Source organism: Microtus pennsylvanicus, chromosome 3 (genome assembly GCF_037038515.1).
Source record: "Microtus pennsylvanicus isolate mMicPen1 chromosome 3, mMicPen1.hap1, whole genome shotgun sequence".
Taxonomy (NCBI): Eukaryota; Metazoa; Chordata; class Mammalia; order Rodentia; family Cricetidae; genus Microtus; species Microtus pennsylvanicus.
The window spans coordinates 38,128,718-38,147,993 of record NC_134581.1 but is presented as its reverse complement, the minus strand read 5'-3'; the positions used below and the strand labels follow the sequence as shown (position 1 = coordinate 38,147,993).

General features: G+C 40.4%; 1 protein-coding gene across 7 annotated transcripts in view; it reads right to left on the bottom strand.

Moving 5' to 3' along the window:
- Positions 1-19,276, bottom strand: part of Lca5 (lebercilin LCA5) — a 55,268-nt gene that overhangs the window by 16,183 nt on the left and 19,809 nt on the right. For all 7 annotated transcript variants that reach the window (XM_075965103.1, XM_075965108.1, XM_075965106.1 and 4 more), the window contains 2 exons: positions 11,249-11,603; positions 7,597-8,126 (listed from right to left, as the gene is read on the bottom strand). In XM_075965103.1, the coding sequence (XP_075821218.1) occupies positions 7,597-8,126; positions 11,249-11,447 (729 nt within the window). In that variant the 5' untranslated portion in view covers positions 11,448-11,603. The remainder of the gene's footprint in view (positions 1-7,596; positions 8,127-11,248; positions 11,604-19,276) is intronic.

Here is a 19,276-nt window from a genome sequence, read left to right as displayed (position 1 = left end):
TGTGGAAGAAGGAGAGAACTCAAACCCACATGCTGTCCTCTGATTTCCACTAGCATGTCATGACCTTGCAAGCCACTACACAGATAAAGACATAGACAGAGACGCATAGGTATGCAAACACACACTCTCTCTCTCTCTCACACACACACACACACACATACACACACACTCACACTTGAGTGTACACACATACATAATAGATGGACAGATGAATGATAGACAGGTAGATAATGTGACAATAAAAACTTTAAGTCTGACTTAGGCCCACCAGAGTTCAGAGTTTAAGGGCACCTCAGGAGCCCTAGCATTTAATCCCTCAGATGTGTCAGCTGAAGCCAGGGGATTTAGAGAGAGCACCAAACACAAGGACAAGAACAGAAATAACCTGTTGCTCTGACATCCATTATGGTCTTAATTCGCTTCTTGTGTTAGAAATAGCACCGAAGGGGCCAAGGCAATGGCAGAGCTTCTGGATTTGGGGTTCAGAAGACAGAAAAGCTCTAAGAACAGAGGCACTAGAGGACTGTGGCAGGGAGAGAAAAACAGTTCCCCTCAATTTAGTCTGTTTCTAAAGACTGTTTACTTGAGATGCACCATGATTTTAACAAGAAGAAGCACACCCCTGCTTGAGGGCAGTCCTGGACTCTTATAGGAAAATCTACCAAGAGAAGCATCCACCCAAGCATCCACTCATCTACAGCAATATACCCTGAGCTCCGCAACAACAAACTGTTTCCTGAAGCTTCACCATTGCTGAGAGATAGAGGAAGTCTCGAGAGTTTCATCAGGTGTTCCCGACAAAGTAACTTATTCTTTGCCAATATGACGCCACGAGTAGTTGGACTTTCATACACGAAAGGCACATCTACAGCCTGCTGCAGGTCTTTAAAGAGAAAACAACTTACGTACGTGTACAGTAATGGTTTTATCTTTTCATAAAGGCTGGAAGACAATTTTCTGTTTGATGACTGTGGACTCCTATGATGGCTACAATCCCTGACATCTGCTTTGGGGCACAATGCTATGATTAACCTGCTCCTGTAGCCTTGGTTAGGAAGGCCCCAAAGTCTGGAGAACACAATGTAAGTTTTAGAATCACATTAAAGGATACCTACTGGCTTAACATGCTATTTAAATATGCCTCTGTTTTCCAATTACTGTAAACATCTGCGTGAGGTTGACTGTCTACATGTTTATCAATCACAACATGTTGAGTGTGAAGCAGATATAGAACCCAGCTGTCCTTTCTGAGTCTGACATAAAGATATTTACAAATATATAAAACAAACCACTTTCATCCTGATTTACTTCAATTTCTGAAAAAATACTATTAAAAGACATTTTTTTAAAAAAAGGTGTAATTATTTTTATTTTATGTGTCTAAGTGCTTGTCCGCACATCTGCATGTGTGGCTCACATATGTACCCGGTACCTGTGGAGGCCAGAATAAGAGCTACAGATGACTGTGAGCTGCCACGTGGGTCAGTTCTCTGCAACAGCAGCCAGTGCTCTTAACCACTCAGTAATCATTTATACTGAATTTTTTTATATAATGCAATGTCACCGGTTATTTAAATGTTCTCAGCGTTTAATTTCTAACGTGGCAAACATCAGCAGGCAAAACCACTATCAAAAGCTTTGTTAGGGAAGAGTTGTTGATAATTTTTAGAAGTTTGAAAACCTCTGCATCCTATAACTAAAGCATGCGTCTCTCTACTTTAAAAATCAGCTTTTAAGTACTAAAATCAGGTTTTCAGTACTAAAACTTGTATTAATGTATTAAAGAACATACATTAAAATACAACTGCTATTTTAATGACTACTCAATGAATTGCTACTGTGTGCTGTGACACTGTACAGTGACTAAAAAAGGTAAGAAAGAGCTGTCACTCAGAGGGATGGCTACAGCCAACAAGAGCTGTCATGTAGAAAAATGATCACAGACAACAGTGTGCTATTCCTTTGAATGGTAACTTTAGACAACTATGTGCTATATATTTGAAAATTTTTTTAAGTTTTCTGTAGGAAAGAATTTTGGAAGTCACCATGCAATACATATATAGAACCCAAAATAAAGGTGTACAGTAATTTTAAATAAGGGTTAAACATGTGGTCTGATTTAGGTGCTGGAACTTTTACAGTGTTAGCTAGACTAACTCCACCAAGCAGTCCACCCTGGTATGCCCTGGGCCAAGAGCAAGCACTGCTATAGGTGAGCTGATTCCTAAAGGGAGAGGACAACTATCAGGGTAGTTGACGCCACTGAAATCTTTCACTATTTATCTCTTTAACCACATGCCCATTTCAAAACTCTTGACTGCACTCCAAAACTACTGAGCTCCCATGCACCTTGTCACTCACATCAAATAACAAAACAAGCCAGCAGCCCAATTCAAGGCTGATTAACACGGGGAGAGGCCATTGACATTAGACTAGTTAAACTAGTGATGAGAGGGGTAAAAGCTGTGCCCGACATCCTTATGAATATAAATATACCTTCCCAAGTTCCAGTCTATAATCTACATTGAAATAAAACTAAAATCAATCCCACACAAATGAAAATAATACCCTTAAGTTCACACAGAACCACAAAAGACCCAGAAAACCAAAGCAATCCTGAGAAAAGAAATGATGCTGGAGGTTCAAACTATGTTACAGAGCTATAGTGACACAAATGGCATGGCACTGGCCCAAAAACAGACATGGAGATTAAAGGAGCAAAGCAGGAGATCCAAAGACGAGTACATGTAACTACAACCACCTCGCATTTGATGCCAAAAACACACACTGGAGAAAAGATACCATCTTCAACAAATGATGCTGAGGAACCTGATGTCCTTATGTAGAAGAATGAAACCAGACCCTTATCAACCTGCATAAAAATTAACTCCAAACGGATCAAGGATCTCAATGTGAAACCAGAAATGGCGAACTGCTTGAAGAAAAGACAGGCTAACTTACAACATACAGATCTAAGGAAAACTTTCTGGACAGGACTCCATTTGCTCAGGAATAAGGCCAACTACTGACAAGTGGGACCTATAAAATTAAAAAGCTTCTGTATAGGAGAGGAAGTTCGTCGAGTGGGAGAAAATCTTTATCATCTACATATCTGACAAAAAACTAATATTTAGAATATCAAAGAAACCAAAAACAGAGTTAAGAAAACAAAAGACCCAATTGAAAAATGGTCTAAGGAATCTGAACAGAGAGTTCTCAAAAGAAGAAATAAAACTAACATAATTATCACTAGAAATTAGAGAAATGCAAATTAAAACTTTTTTTTAAGATTTTTGAGGTTCCAACTTACCCCAGTCAGAATGTCTAAAATCAACAATAACAACAAAATGATATCAATGCTGGAGAGAATGTGGGGAAAGAGAACCCTCATTCCTTGATGATAGATAGTCAATGCTGGAGAGAATGTGGGGAAAGAGAACCCTCATTCCTTGCTGTTGACTTTTCAAACTGGTCCAATCATTATTGAAATCAGTGTTGAAATCCCTCAAAAAGCTAAATCCACCATGTGACCCAGCTATACCACTGCTCAGCATATGCCCATTCACTGCTGCTCTATTCTCAATAGCTAGGAAATGGAAACAACCTATATGTCCTAAAAGTGACAAATGGATAATAAAAATGTGGTATATATACACTATGGACCAGGTCATCTGCTCCAAGATTCCATATTCTATATGACAGGGAGTTGCACCCATGAAATATGAAACAATATGGTCTCCTAAACAAGACCCAAAGAATGACAGTACCAGCTGACATACTAACACAGGTGTGGGAAATCCCTTGATGAAGAGCTGCAAGCAATTAGTGCCTCTGAGAGAGGGATGAGCCCCCGACAGATTATCCAATTCCAAATGGTCATCCCTAAACATACAAATGTATGAGCAAGATAAATCGACTCTGCAGGTTGTAGTTACATAACAGTAAGTTAAAGAAGCCGTGCAGTTGAGAGGGCGTGGAAGGGGGCACACGGGAAGAGTCGGAGGGAAGAGAACATGTGGAATAAATGATATAAATACAGTACTCATGTGTGCAAATCTCAAAAATTAGAAAATGAATATAAAAATAATCTCAAAAGTGTCAAAGGTGTGATATACAATATGAAAACCAGGTGAATCAGTGTAATATGTGCAAGATTTTAATTAAATGAATACATGTTAACTACTCAGATCACAGAGAAGAAATATATGCAACTGCTTGAGATGATGGATATTTTATTATGATAACCATTTTAGTATATGTATCATGTTTTGTAGGTTAAATATACATAATAAAACTCATTTAAAGTAAAATTTAAGAAAGTCAAGTAATACAAGCTGAAAGATATAAAATCTTTGTTTTGAAGGTACAAATTTGGTTCAAGCACAGATAACACATATTAAAAAAAAAAACCACTAAAACAAACAAGCGAAATGTCCTCTGCACCACAGAGCCAGTCAGCCTTAGGGAACAGTGCTCAACTGCTGGAACACTGAAGGGAGGGGACAACAATTGCCAGGCACAGCCAGGCCTCTGCCCTTGGGTTTTAGTGAGTTTGCAAAACGCAACATCACAATCAAGCTCTTCACCGACTCCTGAGCAATTACAGACCTTTAACCATCACCAACTGATCTGGGGTAGGGGTGGGGGAATGAAGTTAGAGTGGATCAGGCAAACCTTAAGAAGCTGAACGAGACATAAAAAAAAAAGCTTCACTCATAACCAAATTAAAAACCCACCAACAAATAGTTTAAGTTCTGTGATTAGTGAGATTATAAAGGAAATAATTCTATATACTGAATTGGATGTCAAAAGTGTTGGGAAGGATAAAGAATAAACTAAAAGGTGAGAATGATTCTCCTGAGGGGCTTCACCACTCAGAAGAGAGCTAGTAAGGTGTAGCAGCAGATGTGACATTACCAAAGTAGCACTAGAAGGTCCCCCTGACTGATTATCAAACACTGACCCAACACAATTTTAATTACACAGAAGCAGCTTGGTTCAGATCTCAGACTTGGAGACTCAGAGCTTGTACCTCAACTCTCCTGAACCTGGGTCACTTCTAACACCACGTTGCTCCTTTCTGTGCCTAAAACATTCAATTAAAACTCTATTTTTTTACAACAGCAACAAGCTTCGAAATTCAAGAAAATAACTTTAGAAGTGATCTGAGAAGAAACCGGAGACTACTGAGAAGTCAAAGATGAGTCAAATGACTGGAGACACCTTGCACTTGGTCAGGAAACAACAGGTAAGGTGGCAGTCACTGCAAACTGACCTGTGCATAAAGCAGTTCTTATCAATGCCCTAGGATGTGTTTACACACACACACACACACACACACACACACACACACACACACCTTTTAATAACACATGGAGGGCCTGGAGTGATGCTTTAGCAGTTAAAAGGGCTTGCTGCTCTTCCAAAAAAACCTGAGTTGGGTTCCTAGCATCCAAATCAGATAATGCACACGTAAAAATAAACTAAATCTTTTAAAACAGGCAGAAGATCTAATGCAGATTAAAAAGAATTTCAGAGCTTGTAAGAAACCACTGTCACGCTGTGTTAAGGATCAAGAGTATTTGGGAACAGGAGAGACTTAAGCCAGCAAGACAGATTAGCTAGAAAGAAGCCCTCAAAAAATATGTCCAACTGATTTTTTTAAAAAGATGTCCAAGCAACTTGATGTGATGGAAGAAGAGTCACCTTTTCTCACGGCACCTGAGTAACTGAGACCCAATACTTGGGGGGAAAAAAACCTCAAAATGAACCACGGGTTTAACTATAAAATATAAAACATAAGTATTCATAAAACTTTGAGCTATACACCTTAAATATACACATTTTTGTCACTGATTCCTCAAAAGAAACATCCCAGAGAAACAAAAGTCACATCCATACAGAAATTCTATACATGAATGGTCTCAGCAGCTTTACCTGCTAGTACAAAAACTAAAGGGTAATATCCTCCAAGTGGCTATACTATGATCCTCTGTGACCACACTGTCAAGTACTACTCTGAAATCAAAAGCTGTTGATTCATTCAACAACTGCCATTAGCTTGTAAGTGATGTATGTCAACATTAAGCCTATACAGTAAGCAACTCTAGTTACACAGCATCTTTGAAATTACAGAATTAGAGAGATGCCCATCAGAGAATGTCTCAGGTTAGAGAGGGAAGGATCATGGTCACAAAAGCCATGCATGTAATTAAACAGTATATCACAATACACATGAGCACAGATAAAAGCCTGGGAAAGATGAGGAGTTTGCTGGATCGTTTCACTGTATTAGAGCCAACTCCCTGACACTAATATTATGTGACGATTATAAAATATGGGGAAAAACCAGGTAAAGAGAGTATAGGATCTTTCTGTGTCATTTTCTTATTAATGCATCTGCATCTACAATGATCTCAAAATAGAAAGAAGCCAGTACCCTTATTTTTCAGAGAGAGAGTCTTGTTATATAGTCAAGGCTGGCTTTGAACTCACAGTTCTTCCTCAGCTTCCCCAATGCCCAGATTACAAGCACATGCCACCACATCAGGCCTATCTCTGCCTCACCCCACCTCACACAGACTGTTGTTCATGCAGGTTTCTTATACAAAGGGCCCCAAACAGGTTCCCTAAAACCATTTCATTTATGGGCCACCCTACTTCCTTCTCATTTGCTCCCCTACTCCACTGTCTCCCATGTCTCTTAAGCCATGTGATTCTTTGCCCCCTGACAGTCCCCTTCCTGCTTTGCTTCTTTATCATGATATCCCAAGACCTTCTTTTTACCCCTTTATGATTGTTCTCCTCTCTCGTGAAGAAGGGGAGTTTTGTACAGGGTAGGTAACTACACATCAAAGACAAACAGCCAGACACAATGTTTCCAGAAATTACTAAGATTCAAATTTCCCTATCAGCATATGGCTTACTAATAATGTATACAAGCCTTGATATCTAGCTCTTCAATATGTCATCTCTTGTGTAAATGAAGGTATGCATACATGTATGTGTATGTTTGGAGGCCAGAGAACAACCTTGGGTTTGCTCCTAGCAGCTGTCCACCTTGGTCTTTCACTGGTACCTGGATCTCACCAAGTAGACCAGGCTAGCTGCTCGGTGAGCCCCATGGACTTGACTATCTGCACCTCCCCTCCCTGCACTGAAATTATAAGTGCTCAGGCCACCTCCTACACCCAGCCATTTTTATATAAGTCTTGGGGTGGAACTCGGGTCCTCATGTTTGCGGAACAAGTCCTTTACAGACTAAGCCTGGAATACATGCATTCTTAATTGCCCTTAATTTCTTTTGTGGTTTTATTGTTGTTTGAGACAAGAGTATCACTAGGAAGCACTGGCTGGTCTAGAAAGTAGGCCAGGCTGGTCTCACACTCACCAAGATGCCCTGGCACTTTGAACGTTAGGGCTAAAAGCCTGCACCACAAGCCTGGCTCTGTCTTTGATTTCTAGCTCAGAAAAATAGTATTAAAATTCACTTTCAGGTCTAAGAGAAGGCCAAAGTGCAACGGGCTGCTTAATCAGAGCCCCCAAAATGTCCCGTGAGCACCAACCACAGAACAGCATTGAGGCGGACAATTTTACCTTAATTTTTCTCTCGGTGTCATCCAATTTTAACTCGGCCGTAACCAGTTTCTTGGCCAGATCATCTCGTTCTGGGAGGTGTCTAGCCTCGGAGATCTTTTTCAGTTTCTGTAAGGAAAACTTGGTCCTAAATAGTTCCCCTTCTGTGTCTTTCACCCTTTTCTCTGTCGCCCGTTCTTTATCCTGAGATTTTCTCAGGCGTTCCTTGAGCGCAGTGATCTCATTGTTATGACGCTGTATAAGCTGAGAGATTTCACTCTCTGCATCTTCAAACTTATTCAACGCCTTCTCCTGACGAAACTGGAGACTTTTCAAAGCCTTGTTTTCTTTGAGCAGCTGGGATAGCTTGACCTGAAGTTCAGACACTTCGTTCTGAAGCTCATTGATTTTCAGAAGCCTCGCAGAAAGGACCCGCTTTGTCACGATATCCGGATCTCTCCGAAGCGTCTCTCTGTTGAGGCTTTGGGACCGAAATCCCACTCGGGTTCCCTTTTTGCTGGGTACAGCCTTAGGGCTAATTTTCCTAAGGGCTAAAAACGAAACGGTGATAATATGAGTGAAGGCCACACCCACGTTACTATTCATCCATCCAGAAAAAGTGCAGCAACAACAGCCTTTAACCCTAGCAATCAGGAGGCAAAGATCTCTCTGAGTTTGAGGCCAGCCTGGTCTACAGAGTGAGTTCCAGGACAGGCTTCCAAAGCTACAGAGAAACCCTGTCTCAAAAAAAGATTTTATAGGCTAGGTGTGGTGGCACGTGCCTTTAACAACAGCATTTGAGAGGCATTTGGGATCTCTGAGTTCAAGACCAGCCTGGTATACACAGCAAGTTCCTGGACTATACAAAAATTAAATACCAGGGTTTCTTTAAGGTCTTGATACATTTCTCTTAGGAGGTTTTGGGGTAATCTACAAAGTGTTTGTCATACAAGCACAAGGACCCAAGTTTGCTCTCCACAATCCACATAAAAAAAGCTAGCCACTGTAAAGTCAGGTGTGGTGATGTGAGCTTGAAATCCCAGTACCGTGAGCGTGAGAACAGAAAGATCCCTGTGGCTCACACAGGCCAGCCAGTCTAGTCTACTTGGGCAAGCTGCAAATCCAGAAGTTACTGTCTCAAAATCCACAGTAGGTAGGTCTAGAGAGATGACAGCCAAGGTTGTCCTCCACCCTCCACATACACATACACACAAGACACACACAGAGAAGCATACACAAAGACATACAGACATATAAATAAAATAATTATAATTTTAAAGCACATAAAGCACATTAAAGCACATAAAAGTATACACATTAAATTTCTCAAAATTTTTAAAATGTTTTCATTAAAATTTATTGAGTTTAAGCCTCAGGATATATATACACCTACTCTTTAAAAGAGGGATCTAAAAGCTTATCAAAAGGTTAAAATACAAAAACAAACAAACTACCTCCAAGTCAAAAGCCCACACCAGGTCATCTCATTCTCTGCCTGCTGCCCATGGATCAGAAGGTAAAGCTCTCTGCTAACTTCTCCAGCACCATGCCTGCCTAAGTTCCCCACAGTCCTACCATGATGAGAGGCTAACCCTCTGAAACTGTAAGCAAGCCCCCAGTCAAATGCTTTCTCCCATGACAGTTGCTTTGGTCATGCTATCTCATCACAGTAAAAGAACAGGAACCATGACAGCAGCTGGTATCAGGAGCAGGAGTGTGGTGGTCTTACCAAAACGGTCCCCACGGCCTCACATCTTTGAAAGCTTGGTCCCCAGTTAGCAGAACTGTTTGGGAAGTATAGGGAGGGGTGGCCTTGTTGGAGGAGGTGAGTCACCAGACCCAGTCTCTAGTGCTTTACCTCTCCCTGCCTGCCTGCCACCATACTCCCTGCCATGATAATCATTGTCTAATCCTCTAAAACTGGAAGCAAGTCCCCATTATATGTTTTCTTTTATAAGATTGTGTGGTCATAGTGTCTCCTTAGCAATAGAACAGTAACTAAGACAGGAAATTAATTCATTGGGTCCTGTTGCTTGGACTAGGGTAGACAAGTGACCTCAGACTTCAATTGAAAGCATCACAGAGCAGAAAGCCAGGCAAGCCAGAGGGGAGATTTTCTGACTGCTGCTGGAACTGTTTTTCACTGATCTGATTCTCAGCAATCTTCTCAAATAAGGTAAGGCTCACACAGTTCCAACTCCTTAATGGGGAGTTTCAGGGAGAGGAACAGAAAATTAACACACTTCTTGCCAACAATACCCTACATATGTAAATTATCCTTAAGAATACCAGGCATTGTCTAAGGTTCAACTTGACAAGAGATGTGTGTTATATAGAAACTTGAGACCATGCTCCCAGCTAATTGTAAGACTCAGATTCAGAGGAAAGTTAAAAATCAAGATGATATGTAGAAAGAGAAAAAAAAGAAAGAAACAAAAAGAAGTCAAAAAGGAATGGCAATCAAACAAGAGAAGCACTTGTCAACAGATGGACATCCTGAGACGCTGGTCTGGGTGCATAAAAATGTCGCTCTCATGCTGATACTCATTCTTTGCCATTTTCTTCATTATTATTATTATATTGCAGGGGACGTGTGCACATTTGTAGATCAAAGGGCAGAGTTGGATTTCGTGGAGTTGGGTTTCTCCTTCCTCCATGGTTTCTGAGTCAAACTCACATCATCAGGCGTGAGGAACAAATCCCTTTTATCCGTTGCTAAGACACCTCTTTGTAGTTTTTAATGTGTAAACATTACTTTTGAAAGCAATTATTAATGCAAATTTAATTATACCCTTTCTTAAACAGTCCAACAGCTGTCACCTACAAAAATAATGAATATGGTCTATTACCATCAGATGTGGGTATTTCATTATATGGTTTCTGTTTTCTTCTCAGCCCCCAACTTCCTGCTCCCTCGCTGGCAGCAGCAAGTCTCAATAAGCTGCAGTGTTGTCATAACTTGGTACATGGATCAATGTGTCATGATTACCTCGCCTGATGTAACGTATTGTTCTACGCCACTTTTATAGACTAGAGACTTTGTGCATTCTGTTGCTCCATGAAGTGGGATTTTCCTGTCCCAGAGATTTATTAAAATGAAGAGATTTATATAACAGTGCGTAGCTCTGCATGCTCCAGAGTAGTAACATTCTAATAATAAAATTGTGTTTGATAATAATCTGGTCTCCTTTGAGTCGGTGAAAGGCAAACAAACTGAACGGTGATCCAGGGTCCTAAGGCATCCCTAGCCTAAGTTGCTTGTTTCCAGAGAGCACTGTGCTAACCACCTAAGGTCAACAGCGCGGTCAACGAAAATGCCTCACGACCAGTTTATGTCCCTGCTTTCAGTGACTGTAAAAAACGACACAGAAGGCACAATTGTTTTGCAGGTTTTGCCTTTACAGTAAGTGCCTCTGAGATCACAAGAAAGAGGAAAAATGAGCAGTCTTCTGGAACATTCCTCTGTGTGATTCAGACATAACAATGTTACTATATAACAATGTATACATGTAAGCAATGCAACAGTTATGGAAACAAAGCCCACGTGAAAGGGAGATCAACCCACTCGTGCACACAGCAACATACACGCCAGGAGTAAAGCTTCATTCACACGGGGTTTGCCGTGCTGCCCCGGAGGTCCCGGTGCCTGGGAGCATTCACAGCAGACACTTACCTGGGTGATATACCGGGTTGTCTGAAAATTGTCTTTTGGGATTCTTCCCCTTGGTAGCTGGACAAGGCGGCGGGTTGACAGGTGATGAATGGCCAGAAGACTGTGGTGAGGACCCAAAGTCAGACGAATAGCGAGAGTAACTGTGCTTGCCAGCTTTTCTCTCTTGATCACTGTCTGAACTTCTGGCTCTCTCCCCCATTGTTGGGAAAAGTGACCTCCAGTCACATAATTTTACAGGTTCATGAAAATATGGAAGAGTATTCTCGTAGCCTTGGTATTCTGGTACTATTTACGAGCTTGTTTTCTTCACAAGCATCTGCAGTCCGCATCAGTAGACACAGCTATACTTTATTCCCTATGTTGAGAAAAGAGAAAGAAACAGACTCGTCGAAGGGTCATGAAATCATTTCTCTAATCAAAACAAGAGTGACTAAAGGCAAAACAATCTACAGCAACCCAGGATAAGGAAGAAGCTGTCATTTATGCTTTTATACATTAATATACATATTTGAAATAAGATACTTTCTCATGACCTAGAAAATAACATTCCTTCTGAATAAGGTCAACTAATTTTGATTTGTATTTAATTCTGATAATTAGAAACACAATCCTGAAAATTTACAAGACAATAATGATCAAACTGCCAGTATTTTCCTATGTGGGGTGTGGCAAAAACCAACCAACCAACCAAACAAACCCTAATAAGAAAAATAACTAGCCAGGTGGTGCTGGCACATACTTTCAATCCTAGGATTTAGAAAGCAGAGGCAGGTGAATCTCTGGAGTTCGAGACCAGCCTGGTATACAGAGTAACTTCCAGGACAATCAGGGCTACACAGAGAAACTCTGTCTCAAAAAACAAGAACAAAAACAAAAAGAAAAAAAAGAAAAATTCCCAAGATTAACTATAAAACTGTTAAACAAAAGAATGTTTTAAAAGTTTAAAACATATTTGATGGAAAAAAAAATCGACCTTGGCACATAAGTACCTCATAGAACCCCTTAAAAACAAGGTAAAAAATTAAATGATAAAAATAGATAATATTCCCAAAAGGGTAACACACATTTTAAAGCTATTATATAACCAAAGATGCTTCATTATAGTAACAATGTGGCCAGAGATACCATAAAAAGATTTTGAGAGGAGAAATTTTATATTTAATTTATTTATGGCTTCTAGAAATTGGATTTTTGAGAAAAGTTTGTAACCAAAGATGGCCTTGAACTCATGGCAAGCCTCCTGCTTCCACCTTTAACTGCTGGATTACAGGCAAAAAACATCATGACCATTTTATCTATGCTTGTGATAGTTAATTTAATAACTGCATTTCTGGGTCCCCCCCAAAAAAACTAAATATGAGGAAAAGTAAAAATGCTTCATGTAGTAGTATTCATGCAGCTTTTGGGTTGAGGGTGCTTGTTTTGGCTTCTGAGATGGGGCCTCACTGTAACCTTGGCTAGCCAGGATGTTCTCAAACTAAGAGACGCACTGGCATTGGCCTCTGCCTCCCAGTGCTCCCAAGTCTGGATTAAAGTGTGTGCTACCATGCCCAGTTTACAACGCAACTTTTTAATCTAGAAGTAACCTAAATAAACAAATGCCTAATTTATCACAGATTAAGAAAAGGACTGTAAAGGGGTTAAATCAGCTCCCTTTAGAGGGCGGGGTTTGCCTCAGGCGAATCCCTGCCAATAAAGAGTGCGCGGAGAGGCGGCTCGGCCCTTTTGTTCCTCGCTACCTGTGCTACGCTGGAACTTTGGTTCAGTAAGTTTAACAATAAACTGGTAAATATTCTTTGATATCTGCATTGCCTTTATTTTGTGCCAGTACATCTGGCGCCTCCCCCGTGGGGCTTTGCCGAGAACCGGCCCCGAACGGAGTCTCTTGCACCCCGGGGTCGCTGCGGCGGTCTCTCTGGGCGCGCGCGGAAGAAGTAGAGATTCTGAGCAGTCTCTCTGGGTGCGCGCTGAAACAGCTGAGATTCTGAGCGACTCGATTTTCCCTGCTGCTTGTTAGAGTATCAAGCAGTGAGTTTGATTCGACAGAGCCTTTTTAACAGCGCCTAAGCCTCTGTTCCGAGCCGCCCCGGCCAGATTTCCCGTGCGCAACCGCCCGCCGGCGCGCGCGCGCTGCCTGTGTCTGCTCCCCCTCCCACCACCCCCACCGCCGCCAGCGCTCAGGTCACGTGACAGCGGCTTGAGAGCCCCGGCAAAAAATACTTATCAGCCTGGTGTCTGTTTCAATTTTGTTTTTGAGTCCTTTTATTTCAGATTTAGGACACGTGGATTCAACTGGGCTCTTTCGCCACCACTGGCAGGAACCAGTTATTACAGGTAAGAGAACTTTTTCTTTTCTAAATAATGTCTGACAACGTGACCGCAGCCTATTTCAATAGTTCTCTTGAATGCACCATTTGGGAGATCTTACAAGAGGTGTCTACCACACCACATATATGGATATTCCTGGGATTCTTAATTTTCCTTAGCACTATTTGGTTTGATAATAGGAAAATGATCAAATCTCTTAAGGCAGAGGTTGAACGTTTAAAAACTATTGAGAGTGACAACAATCTTCTCAAGAATCAGTTTGAAGTTCTCCAGGAAGAAAACAAATCTTTGTTTAACATGACTCGGTTAACTGAGCAAAATCTAAAAAAAGTACAGGTTGATGTTAAGGAGAAATTCATTACTATGGAAGAAGGAACAGCTGAATTAGATCGTAAGTTTCAGCAGTCCCTTTCTGATGTTAAGGAGAAATTCATTACTATGGAAGAAGGAACAGCTGAATTAGATCGTAAGTTTCAGCAGTCCCTTTCTGTAGGAACTGAAACGTTAACTGAGAGAATCAAAACTGCTGAATGTGACAATCGAATTTTGTCTAAAGCTTATGACAGATTGGCGGAAAGATTGTCAATACAAGAAGGCACGGTTTATGCCATAAAAATTATGTCCAAAGATGACAAGTTATCTCTACTGGACAAATTTCATACTCTAGAATCCTCAATGAAGGCTTTAGAACATAATTCTGGGCAGGAGATTCAGACATTACAAAAAGCAATGGTGAATAGAATTGAAAAGATTGAGGAATTTCTAAATTCTGAAGAAGAAGAGCAAAGGGTAGAAAGGCAAATTTTAACTACATCTGTGGATAAATCCCTCCGGGACAATTTTCACAAAGCTCTACCTACAGCTCTACATGCCTTTCCTGTAATAACAACAGAAAAGGTGGTTGGTTCCAGAAACCCTAGGGTCATCAAGGAAGATACATGGGAGCCTGTCCGTATGAATGATCTCAAAGAAATTAAACAGGCCATCATGTCTTTTGGGATGCACTCCCCTTTTGTTAAAGAGATGCTAAAATCTTGGGCCACAACAAGCAAAGCAACCCCCTTGGACTGGCTCCAGCTGAGCTCCGCGGTCCTTGAGAGTGGACCGCACTTAAAATGGAAATGCTTATTCAGGCAAGAGGCTAGACTTTTAGAACAGCAGGAAAAGGCGAAGGGAATTGACGTTTCCCTAGATAAAATTCTAGGTGAAGGGCTCTTTTCAGACCCTCAGGAACAAGCTAATTTGGATGAAAACATACTTTCTATGTGTACTACAGCAGCCTTAAGGGCTTGGGACAGAGTACAAGACCCAGGACAGAGAATGGAATCATTTGTCACAGTTAAACAGGGTCAGAGAGAACCCTTCAGTGACTTTTTACAAAGATTAACTAAGGCTGTACAAATGGGGATACCTGACCCAGAAGCAAGACGTATAATAATTGAGTCTTTGGCTTACGAAAATGCTAATGTGGAATGCAAAAGGATCTTGAGGCCTTTAATGTTCAGATCAGCGTCCTTGGAAGAATGGGTCTTGCATACACTAGATGTTGACACATTTGACTATGGCACTGAAGCATGGGTAGAAGAAGCAATTTCCAATGGTAAAAGGAGACACCAGAATACCAAATGTTTTAATTGTGGCAAAATGGGTCATATGAAAAGGAATTGTAAACAACGGGTTTTCAGAAATAATAATAATGCGTCTTCTAGAAATAACAGGAATAGAAGGAATCAGCCTTCAGGTTTATGTAGAAGATGTGGGAAGGGCAGACATTGGACGAATGAATGCAGGTCTACAAGAGATAGACAAGGCAACCTGATACAGACGGGAAACGTGAGAGGGGGGGCCTCTCAGGCCCCCATGGCAAACATGGTTCAGACATTCCCAGTTTCTGCAGAGAACATGCCTCGTCAGGACAATTAGAAAGCCACATGCCTACTGTTACAAGCAATAGTAATCAGAAAGATGAGTTACGTGTGTTTTGGCAAACTTCTATAAATGATCAAAGACCTAAGCTGAGAGTGTGTGTAAATGGCATTTTTATTACTGGCCTACTGGACACAGGTGCTGATGTAAGTATCATTACCCCAGAATCTTGGCATCCATATTGGCCTCTTCAGAATGTAAATGTTCAGCTCCTGGGAATTGGAACCCTATCTCGAGTAAGGCAGAGCACGAGATGGGTTGAATGTATAGGGCCTGAGGGACAAATAGGAAAATTAAGGCCTTATGTAGCCAATATTGCAATGAATTTATGGGGTCGTGACCTATTACAACAATGGAATACTCAAATTAACATTCCTGCTACTTCTAGAGCCCATATTTCTGAAAGGAATATTAAAAGTTATTACAAAAGGACAAAACCGGCCATTAGGGCTGTGCAGGAACAAGCAATTGATGTCCCTTCAGAAATACCAACAGCCTTGCCTCTAAAATGGTTGACTGAGAAACCAATATGGACAAAGCAATGGCCTTTAGCTGAGGAAAAGCTACAGGCTTTAGAACAGCTGGTACAAGAGCAACTAGATGCTGGACATATAGAAGAATCTACCAGCCCTTGGAATTCTCCTGTATTTGTGGTTAAGAAAAAATCAGGTAAATGGAGAATGGTGACAGATCTCAGGGCCATCAACAAGGTTATTCAACCTATGGGCCCTCTGTAATCTGGAATTCCGTTGCCCTCTTTATTACCAAAAGGATGGCCTCTCATAGTTATTGATTTGAAGGATTGTTTTTTCACTATACCTTTGCAAAAAGAAGATAGAGAAAAATTTGCCTTCACAGTGCCTACTTATAACAATTCTCAACCTTCGAGGAGGTACCACTGGACCGTCCTCCCCCAGGGTATGTTAAATAGCCCCTCCCTGTGCCAATATTTTGTGAACCAACCATTGCAAATAATACGCAAGAAATTTCCCAAATCTATTGTATACCATTACATGGACGACATATTGTTATCTGATTCAAACATAGATACCTTGAACAGGCTGTTTGAAGAAATACAGATACTGTTACCTAAATGGGGATTGCAAATTGCTCCTGAAAAGATTCAGAAGGGAGATTCTATTAATTATTTAGGTTATAGAATAGGTTTGCAAAAAATTAAGACACAGAAGGCACAAATTCGGAGAGATCGCTTACGGACTCTTAATGACTTTCAAAGACTGTTAGGAGACATTTCCAGTTTACGACCAACTATTGGGATAACACCTGATCTAATAATTCATTTGAACAAGACCTTGGATGGTGATAAAGATTTAAACAGTCCCAGAGAATTAACAGCTGAAGCAGAAAAGGAACTGACAATGATTGAGGAGAAATTACAACAGGCACATGTGGACAGAGTGAATCCAGAGCTCGATTGTATTCTCGTCATATTACCATCGAAAATTTCTCCTACAGGAATTTTAATGCAGAGAGATGATATTATCTTGGAATGGATCTTTTTACCACATAAACCAAGTAAGAAACTGAAAACTTATGTGGAAAAAGTCTCTGAGTTAATTATAAAAGGCAAGCTGAGACTTCGTCAACTAGCAGGCATAGACCCAGCAGAAATTATAGTGCCTTTCACTGCTGATGAACTAAAGAAATTATGGGAAGATAATGAACCATGGCAAAGAGCTTGTGCTAATTTTTTGGGAGACATTAATAACAACTATCCAAAAAGCAAGCGGCTCAACTTCATAAAGAGAACTTCTTGGATCCTTCCTCGAATAGTCCGTGATGCTCCAATAACTGGAGCCCGTACATTCTATACTGATGCCAATAAATCAGGGAAGGCAGGTTACAAATCAGAAGACTTGGGTAAGGTGGAACAAAGTCCTTATGATTCTGTCCAGAAGGCAGAATTATATGCCATTCTTATGGTACTAAGAGATTTTAAAGAACCTATTAATATAGTTACTGATTCACAATATGCAGAAAGAGTTATTTTACATATTGAAACTGCTGAATTTATACCTGATGATACAGAACTAACCTCATTGTTTATCCAGGTTCAAGATTTGATCAGGAACAGGCTTTGCCCTATGTACATAACACACATCCGATCCCATACGGGTCTGCCAGGTCCTCTAGCACAAGGTAATGCAGAAATTGATCAATTATTGATTGGTAGTGTGCTTCAAGCCTCTGAATTTCATAAAAAACATCATGTTAATAGCAAAGGTTTGAAGAAAGAGTTTTCTATTACATGGCAACAAGCTAAGGAGATTGTGAAGAAATGCCCTACCTGCTCTTTCTATAACCAAACGCCACTGCCAGCAGGAGTTAATCCAAAGGGCACTCATAGAAATGAAATCTGGCAGATGGATGTGTTCCACTTTGCAGAATTTGGCAAATTGAAATATGTTCATCACACCATCGACACTTATTCAGGCTTTCAGTGGGCAACTGCTTTAAGTTCAGAAAAAGCTGATTCAGTAATCACTCATTTATTAGAAGTCATGGCTATCATGGGTATACCTACACAAATAAAGACAGATAATGTTCCTGCTTATGTCTCTAGAAAGATGAAACGGTTTTTTGATCATTACAATATCAAGCATGTTACAGGTATACCATACAATCCTACAGGTCAAGCAGTCATAGAAAGATCAAATCGAACTATAAAGGATATGTTGAACAAACAGAAAGGGGTGGAAAACACCCCTAGAAATAGGTTACATAATGCTTTGTTAACCTTGAATTTTCTCAACGCTAACGAGAAGGGAACGACGGCTGCAGAAAGACATTGGATAATGGAAAAGTCTGCTGAACTAAATCAACCAGTTTATTTCAAGGATGTACTGACCTCACAATGGAAGCCAGGAGATGTGCTGCGTTGGGGAAGGGGTTTTGCTCTTATCTCCACAGGTGAGGAAAAATTATGGATACCGTCAAAATTAATAAAGGTTCGGTTTGAGGAAGAGAAGTCACTTGGAAAAGATAAATAACAATTCATTCACAAGGATGACCGACATACAGATGGTAAGGATTACTAATAGGATGGGGGCAGGGTTCTTTTCTTATCTCCACAGGAAAATATTCACCTCCAAAGAATTTGAGGGACCCTGAATATTTAATTACTGATGGATGGAAAATAGATACGACCCATTAAACATCAACAATAAAATTCTATACGTATCGTAAGTATTGGTTTTATATATATTTATCTATATTTATATGTTTTATTGAACACTTCTTTATAAATGTGTAGAGCTGGTTTTGGAGTTGGACTATGGCTCAGTCCTTCTTCAATTCCAAGCCTGTTGATAAGAGATATTTCAAAGTTTCTGTCTCAGGTCAGGAGCCATGAAATGGGACAGAATAAGAATAATTTTATACTTGATAAACTTTCTTTGCCTTCCCTCACATCTGTGTCTTTCTTTATATGTCAGTATAAGTCCTTGTTGTTAATGTTTAAATTTCCCATAACAAGCAACATATTTTCCTACAGTAATTTTTGAAGTTTCCAGGATGAAGATGGGGCCCCACAACATCAACTCAATCTGGTTTTTATGACGTCATGAATTTTTTTTTAAGCACTAATTTTGGATCTGTTTTTTGGTACCAATTGCAAGAGACAATTTCATATGATGCACATTTTTGACGACGCTCTGGCCGGACCTTCTCGAAACACACAGAGACTAGTTATAGTCTTCTTAAGTCAAAGGTTAATTTGGGAATTTTACCATCGTTTGCTTTCACAGGGGCCCC